At 37.2% G+C, this 8964-nt stretch overlaps 1 protein-coding gene across 1 annotated transcript; it reads right to left on the bottom strand.

Annotated features, from left to right (window-relative positions):
* Positions 1–4423: 4423 nt before the first annotated feature.
* LOC113316765 (putative disease resistance protein RGA3) lies at positions 4424–5344 on the bottom strand. Its single transcript, XM_026564913.1, has one exon. The coding sequence runs from the start codon at positions 5342–5344 to the stop codon at positions 4424–4426; it is 921 nt and encodes a 306-aa protein (XP_026420698.1).
* Positions 5345–8964: the final 3620 nt, after the last annotated feature.

Genomic DNA, 8964 nt, shown 5'->3' with positions numbered 1-8964 from the left:
TTGTTCTCTTCTTCTTCTCTCTTTCCTCGATGTTTCTCGTTCGATTGAAAAATGAGTATTAACCATCAAATGAGTTGAAAATGGAAGTTGCAGAGAGAAGTTCGGCTAGAAATTATGTGAAAAACTTTGCCAAACTAACCGAACCTAATGGAAATGATGAACAGGAGATGGATCTATAACCGCAGGATCTTAGATTGCCCAACAATGTGGGACTAATAATATCAACAGGATGCCCGTATTCTAACACATCTCAACCAAAATACATCAACCAAGAAACCCAGAGATGGATCAATCTCTGCCATAGAAACCCAATGAACAAATAACCCAAGAAAACATGGATGATTTAGAATGAGGATGAGCAAATCAGGCCGCCATTAACCCCTTCATGACCAATTGAACCCTCAGCTTCCAACTAACAGACCAGGGGAAATAGCAATGGAACAAGGTGAAACAGTGAAGCCAGGGATCACTTCAGTTTCATCACGGATTCTAAGTTTAACCGTCTTACATGATTAGATGAGTTAATCTCAACTATCCTTACGGTATTCCAACTATTCTGTATAAAACCAGTTTATCACACTTAGTGTATTAAACATTTCATCAACAAATTTCTTCCCAAATCCCAAGCATGGGGTACGTATGACCGTAATCCTCTTTAATAAAATTCTTCCGCAGTTTGTTTGACAAGTTCTAGCAACACAACCGACACTAGGTTGCCTAGTTCATGTGCTATGAATTTTCAAAAAAAAAAAATTGTCAAATTTTCAAGATTAAAAAAAACTGGGATATAAAAATTTACACGAAGAAAATTCATTAAGGTTTGGACTTTAGAGCGTAGAAAGATTGCAAGTGACAGAAGAGCCTTGCAGTTCAGCATTGGTCTAGTATTTCGACTAAGAGATAGTTGTATATGAGTATATATTAAAGTAATAGAGATATGCAAAACCTTACATATTACTTTCTCAAAAGATTAATTTTCAAAATAAGCTGATCTACAACAGGGTTGGTTTCACAACTAGTTTTCTTTGTCCCTCCCTTAAGAGTGCTAGTCAAGTGATGATCTATGCAAGCAGGTTGAAACTTTTGCACTTCAGTTGAAAAGCCCACTACAAAGCATCATGAACTACTATGCAATCTCCTTCCTCTTTTCCATGACATATTTGAAACTGATTTTAAATTTCTTCACATTTGACCGTTTCCGAAGCTAGTAAGGTGGAAGAAATAATAGGGTTTAGGCTCATATCCAAGCAAGACAATTTCAGAACCAGAAAAATTTAAGAATAATGATGATTTAAACGTCTTGGCCTTAACAGTAGTGAGTCATAATGTACGTTTGTTGCCAATATATAGAAGAAAAAGGAATAATTAAGATCTGTTTATTGAGATTAAATTTGATTTAATTGTGTGTCTTCTTCAATCATGAAAAGGGGAAAAATGAAGATCTATCTCTCGTGAAGTTTCAAACTTTACTGTGTTTGGTTTCAGTATCCAACTATCTTGATCATACTCAAGTAGATTAGAAACATCTAAGGTGTCTTGTTTGATATTGATTTAGTCTCATTCACCAATATAATGAAATCTCTAACTTAAAATCATTGGTTAGCCGGTCGATTTGATAAACCACATCATCCGAGTTTAAATGCTTTTGTCTTTTGGATCCACATTTGGTATTTAAAGTTTTCTCTAATATAGCTGGGACAGTATGGAAAGCTGGCAATGATATCGCTTTTGGGCTAGAATTTCAGCAGCTATAGCTTGGACAGTATGGAAAGCTCTCAATGGTATCACTTTTAACTACAAAATGGCTACTGTAGAGAAATCCATCATTCAAGTCAAGTTGCAAGCTTTCTACCTGTGTATCAATGAAAAAAATGTCCAGGGTTTTCAGATTAAATTGTCGTAAATTGGGACAACATTTAGTTTCCGGTGAACTGTTTTCCTTTGGGGTGTTTGGAGTTCCTTTCGGTCTTATATCCTAGTATTCTTTAGCCATTATTGATGGCCAGAGGTGTAAATTGGGCCGGCCAGCACGGGCACATCCCAACACAACACGTGAATTAGCCCAACACTGCACAACATGTTAGCTTAATGTATTGTGTTGTGTTAAGATAACAGGCACACTCGCACAACACAACATGTGGCATAGATAAGCACGTGGCACAGCACAGCACGCTAACAAAGCACGTCATAATATGTATAAAATACTGCACAATACCATACAATACAACACATTTTTTTGTATATTTCGCAGAAGAGTGTTTATTCTATCTTCGTTGTGTAGAATTATTCAATAAAAACACATATAGTATATAAAATATATTGAAAATATTTATTTTGAAAAATATAAAATAAATGTGTCAGGCACAACACATCACGACATGACACGCTCTCAAACACGCCTTCATTTCTGGCACAATACTAACACTACACATAGCACGGCGTGATCGCCTCTTAATGGGATTTGCTAGGATGTGCTAGCACGTTTTACACCACTACTGATGGCTTTCCTTATTCTATATATTTTTGCGGATCAAAAAGAAAAAGGTTTCCTCTAATATCTCCGTCCCAACTGCTTAGGTGCACCATGTAGCAAGATAAAAACTCATTTTAAGACCCTTTGTTGATGCATAGTAAAAGTGTTGATGCATAGTATAAGTAGTTATAATCTTCATAACCCCGCGAGCTTCATATAAAAACAAAAACAAAAAACAATAAGCTAAAATAAGTTAGAATTTGTGTGATAAATAGAGCACACCTAACATACACTGGTCATTCGATAACAGGTACTAATAAGTAATAACTGGGTACAAATCAATCCTTTTTAACGGCATCACTTAAGATTTCACACAAACTTCGACTCCATTAGTTATGGGGGAAACTCAATGTTTGGAGCTGAAAACCTATTTACGGCACCACGTGTGTGCGTACGAAACATTTCTTTGACAAACTTATTCGCGTGCAAGCATCATCGGTATGATAGGGTTGTACGGCCATGACCTTCTTCATCAAAATCGCTTGCACAATTTGTTAGATATTTTGACAAGTACTACCTGAGATATCTACTCTATGTAGTGTGGGATGGACCGGATTTTACGTAAGTTGTTGACAGTATAGTCGAAAAAGTTAATGCTAATTTATTTATTTTTGAGTTTAAGTGATGAGTTGTTTGATCATTTTAGCTAAATACATTAACAGCTAGATTTTAACCTTTTTCCTTCAATGTTGAATTCTTTTTTAAATTTTTTTGTCTCAACTATTCTATAACATGAGCAGCATCGTTGTTGTTTGTTTTTTTTAACTTAAAACGGCAAATTTTATATCATTACATCACCAGAAAAGTGGCACAAGAAAACAAAAGTTACATGATGTATACATTACCGCATTTCCAGTTACATAATATAATAGTAGATATAAAGTAAAAACCAAACAATAGATCGGATAACATCAGACACTTGACATTTGTGATTAGCTGATCCAAATCCTTGCCCACATTGTTATGGACTCTTGCGTTTCTTTCATTCCAAACACACCACCAAATGGTAAAGATAGAATACTCCAAATTTTCTTCTTCCTATTTCTAGATCTTTCCTGCTCTTATCACCCCACTCCCATAAATTACTTCGGAAATAAGATGTTATGGGTTATTAGACCAATTTCGTGTGTTCCTTTAGAAGTTAAACTGAAGAACGAGATATTATAAGTTTTGCTTTCAAAGTAAATGTGCGAAATTAAATCAGCAAACTTTGGTTAGAAATTAAAAGCGGAATTAAGTAGTCAATAACAAACCAGATCTCGTTCTATGTAAACACCGGGAATGTTGGATATCTTGTAGTGCTCTTCACCTCCTTCTTCAGATTTGTCCTCCAAGAGAGGGCAGCCTTCAATTTCCAGCCGTCGTAGTGAGGTGAGGCGTAGCATCTGCTCTTTGGAAGGAAAATACTCCAGATTATCGCACCGGTATAATTTCAACAACATAAGAGAAATCATGTTACCCAACCACTAGGGCAGAACCTCCAGACAATCAAAAGAAGAGATAGATAGAAACTGTAAAGAAGTGATATATTGCGTTTCATCAGGCAGACTATTGAGCTTATACCATCCCTGAATGGATAAGGAAACAAGTGATGGAAAGTAAACGCCGACAATTGTTCCTTCAATAATATTAGCGGCGGGGAACGGAAAGTAGTCTAACTCTTCTGAAAAAGGACCTAGTGTCAGAATCTGAAGTCTGGGTAAGTTTTCAATACTACTTGGGAATGACTCTTGATAATTTCCACAGTCTTCGAGGTTTAATTCAAACAAATAATTGAATCTTGAGAAATTTGGCAAAGAGATTAAAGGACAACTATGCAGTGTTAAACTGCCGAGAGTAGTATTCTCTTTTTTCTCCTCTTCCTCACTCTCTTGATCAACACTGAAGCCCTTAATTAGAACACTCATCAACCACCAGATAATCAAGGATAGAGTTCCCCTCAAGCATTTTCGAAGGAAGAAACACAAGCTTGTCACACTCCCTAATACTAACAGATGTAAGAGACGTTATATTGCTCTCTACCAGTGAATTTATTGCTTCGTCAGTACAGTATTCAATCTCCAGCTCTTTAAGATGTGAAATTCGGGTTTGCATGGACCTTAACTCGGGGCAGGATATGACCTTCAACTTCTCAAGGAGAGGAAAACCTGAAGAAGAATTAGAAGAAGAATGTGGTGATGATGAAGATTTTGAAATGTGTTCATTCCGTTCTTCTAAGTTTTCCATATGAAGTATAGAGAGATCTTCCAAACAAGGGAAAAACAACTCACTGGTGCTATTACCAATGAAGAATTCTCTTCCAATACGTTTCAATGACAGAAATCCCTCTAATTTAAGAACCTTAAGAAATGGAAGTAACCCAAGTGGCGGAAGTTCTTCACAGTTGGAGCAATGTTCCAAAACGACACTTACCAAATTAGGAAGTAAATTATTCAGATCCATCATCCTTGTGGGGAAACTCAAACTCGCGTATTCGTAGAATCCCAATTTTTGAAGATTCCGATGAGGTTGGAGGCCTTGTAAGACTTCAAGATCATTACCGACACAACTTTCATTCCGCCGCCACCGCCAGTTCAATTCCAACCAGACGATGTTTTGTTCTTCCCCTATACGTGCTTCTTCGGCGTCTTCTTTGGAACTTAAATTCTCCAGGCTATCAATACAGAGTTTATAACCAAGATGATCTAAAGTACTTTTAGTACCAAATTCATGGTACTTATTTCCTACTATGGTAAATACGGGAGAATATTGTAGATTAATTAATCCTCGAGCTTGCCTTGGCATTGGAGGGCCTTCCATCATATTTGTCATTGTTTTTGCAGATTAGGTGTCTTAGTTTTTTCAGGTTATCAGGTCCCCAAGAAGCTGTTTAAGCTCGTAACAGTTTCGAGAATCCAAATCTGCGATTCTTTTGAGAGTGATAAAAGCCGGTAATTATGTTAGCTGATAATTTGAGAGACTAAGATACCTTGAGTATTTTAAAGCTGCTGTTGAAGGAGGTAATTCAGTGATCGATCACATATAGGCTTAAGTCTAGCACCCTCAAGGCACCGAAGGCCTTGTAAATCTGTTCCATAGCATATGCATCAGCATCACCAGCAAATTTGGGTGAAGAAATTTCTCTCTCAACAGACAACAATTTATGGACCGATGGGAGCTTCTTCTGATTAGTGAACAAACTTATACGGAGAGGACTAATAAGTTTCTCTTCAGGATTCTGGTTGACATATACTACTGAGCAGTCAGCCGACTTACAAAAATTGGGAGCAGATTATTGAGCAAGCCCTTGATGACAGCGGAACCAACAATTTCTGCAGCCATTTCATCTTAGTTACAAACAGAGAAAAATTAAGCACGTACGATGAAGAACAATTGTGAATTGTAGAGGAGGAATTAATACTGAAGAACAATTAGTGTAGAAACTACTTATAAAGATAAGGGCAAATGCGTCTTATTTTATTGAAGTGCTTGAACGGTGAGTCAGTAGTTCTCAACCAGCCGCACAGGTAATTACCTCATGAGCTGCGTCATTGCCCACAACGGTCAGTAGTGGGATTATTTGTTAAATGTTTGTTGTTGATTTTTCTAATTAAGATGATGTGTAACCGTGTAGACATAGGTAAGGCATATATAATCTTCTTATAATCTGCAAAAAGCATGATCTGAAATTAACTATAAACAAAGAACTAGATGCTTTTCAATAATGGAGCCAAACCAGCTCAATTAGTGGATTAGGTGAATGATTAAACGATGACCCTCCACAAACCAATATACAACGTAATCGAAGGAAATATCCATCATATTATCTCATCCTCAAGTTTCTCACAAACTTTTAAATATGTCCAAACACACAACCAGTACAACGGCCCAAATCATAGGCCAGATTATCATTAGGCACAAATATCAAAAGGCAACTAGGCATGCGACAAATATAGCCCTGTTCTAAATTAAGTTTCAATACAGACAAAGACAACTGACATTTTATGTTCGAAAAAGTTCACTGTCAATCGTATCTATAGTTCGCCTCATCCGTGAATAATCCAGTACGGCCAGCCATGAATCCTCCACCCCTAGGATGCTGAACATTGTAAAACCTGCAATAACAGCATCCATTGTTTTTATCTCCTGCAAAACGAACTCATGGAGTTGTCAATACAAGTAGTCATATTGTAGTCATAAATAAGCCATTGTAGTCATCGATCATGGTTGACAAACAAATCAAATAGCAAGAAAAACAGTGCACCTAACTGTGGCAGTAAGAGACGAATGAAACCACAGAAACCACATCTACATGTAAAATATTACAAACTTGAGATTGACTTTTTTTTGCCCCATGCATTTGCAAAACTTGACACAACGAACATTGTTGGTAGATGTCAATTCGGAAAAAAAACATCTCCTCTGGAGCATCAGCAACATCAGTCTTCTTAGCCATGAAGTCGATATGGTAAAGAACATATGTCGCACGACGCACCTGTGAAATGTCACCAGGCTCCACCAGCTTATATTCTGCACCCTTCGAATTCGAGGGCGGCGCAACGGAACAAAAAAGAAAGATTAAGGGAATCCCATAAAATGGTGATTGATATCAAGAAACGCAATAAAGATTCATAAGAAAACTCACTGTAGTTTCGTTCTAGAAACTAATGGCATCAGTTGCATACGGCCTAATGAAATCTTGAAGTTCTTTTGGTGTGCACTTATGAACCTTTCTTGGTGGAGGCCCAGGCCTGAAATTGCCAAAAGATTAAAACCAAGATCACTCAAAAGTTTGAGCAAATCAATAGCATTCAATTGAGTTTGCGATGAAGAGATTGTCCATGTCTATGTTTAAGATTCTCATTGGAAATCACGATCCCCTACTTGCCCTATGATAAACAAGCTTTCACCAAGAGGTCCAACACTAAAGAATTATAGGCACAGATGTTTTCTCTCTTCTTTATGTGAGAAGAGCAAGAATAACTTGATTATTTATAGCTATCGATTACATTGAGTTATAAGAAAGAGTAGCTAAATACAGAAGTACCCTAATTACAGAAGTATTCTAAATATGGAAGACACTTGATGTGTGCACCAAGTTATTGACCTTCCGGTACACGGTTCCTTCCAACACTCCCCCTCAAGTTGAAGCCGTATCAAGTATGTTGCGTACGCCCAACTTGTTGATAATGCGTTGATGATGTTCTCCCCTTAAGGATTTTGTGAAGATGTCCGCTAATTGATCATGAGATCTGACATAAGTTGGAGATATCAATCTTGACATGATTCTTTCACGCACGAAGTGACAATCTATTTCAATGTGCTTGGTTCGTTCATGAAAGATTGGATTATTTGCGATATGAATTGCAGCTTGATTATCACAGTGTATTGTCACTGGTTTATTAATCTTGATACGAAAATCTTGCATGAGATAAGTGAGCCATTGAATCTCACTTGCAAGATTAGCTAAAGCTCGGTATTCAGCTTCAGCGGAAGATCGAGCTACAATAACTTGTTTCTTACTTTTCCAGGATATGGGATTGTTTCTCATCATGGTAACGTACCTGGCGGTTGATCGACGGGTTGTTGGTCAACCAGCCCAATCAGAGTCGGTATACCCAGTTAAGACTAAATCATTATTTGAGGACAAAAGAATTCCTTTACCAATGGAACCTTTTAGATATCGCAAAATACGATTGGCAGCATCCATGTGCGTAGTTGTAGGCTTCTGCATAAATTGACTAAGGCAATTTACTGCATACACTATATCAGGTCTAGTAACCGTGAAATATAGGAGTCGTCCAATTCGACGACGATAAGTTGAAGGATCATCTAGAAGTTTGCCATCCGCGAGCGTTAGTTTTGTATTTTGTTCCATAGGAAATGATGATGGGCGTGATCCTGTTAGCCCTGCATCTTGGAGGATATCCAAGGTAAAAATATGCCTTTCGGCGACCGGGGAACCTCAATTCCCAAAAGATATTGTAATTTACCTAAGTCTTTGATTGAGAATTTCTGTTCAAGAATTCTTTTGAAGTGTTGAATCAACTTAGGATCATTTCCTGTCATAACAATATCATCTACATACACTAAAATACATATAAAGCTGGAACCTTTATGATAGTGAAATAGAGAATAGTCTGCTAAAGATTGTTTAAAACCTTCATAAATGAGAGTGGTCGAAAACTTTGCAAACCATTGACGAGAAGCTTTTTTAAGTCCGTAAATAGATTTATTTAAACGACACACAAGATTCTCCCCCTGTCGTTTACAACCGGGAGGTAACTCCATAAAAATTTCTTCATTTAAATCGCCTTGAAGAAAGGCATTATTCACATCAAATGGTGAAGAGACCAACCTTTGATGGAGGCTATGGATAATAGCATACGAACAGTTACAAGCTTTGCAACATGCGAAAATGTATCGTGATAATTGACTGGTAGACTCGAAAA

This window comes from Papaver somniferum, chromosome 10 (genome assembly GCF_003573695.1).
Source record: "Papaver somniferum cultivar HN1 chromosome 10, ASM357369v1, whole genome shotgun sequence".
Taxonomy (NCBI): domain Eukaryota; kingdom Viridiplantae; phylum Streptophyta; class Magnoliopsida; order Ranunculales; family Papaveraceae; genus Papaver; species Papaver somniferum.
This window is presented reverse-complemented; position numbering and strand designations above follow the sequence as displayed.

Bases quoted from the DNA above. Each gene is read 5' to 3' on its own strand.
- LOC113316765 (XM_026564913.1), bottom strand. From the start codon at position 5,344: ATGACAAATATGATGGAAGGCCCTCCAATGCCAAGGCAAGCTCGAGGA.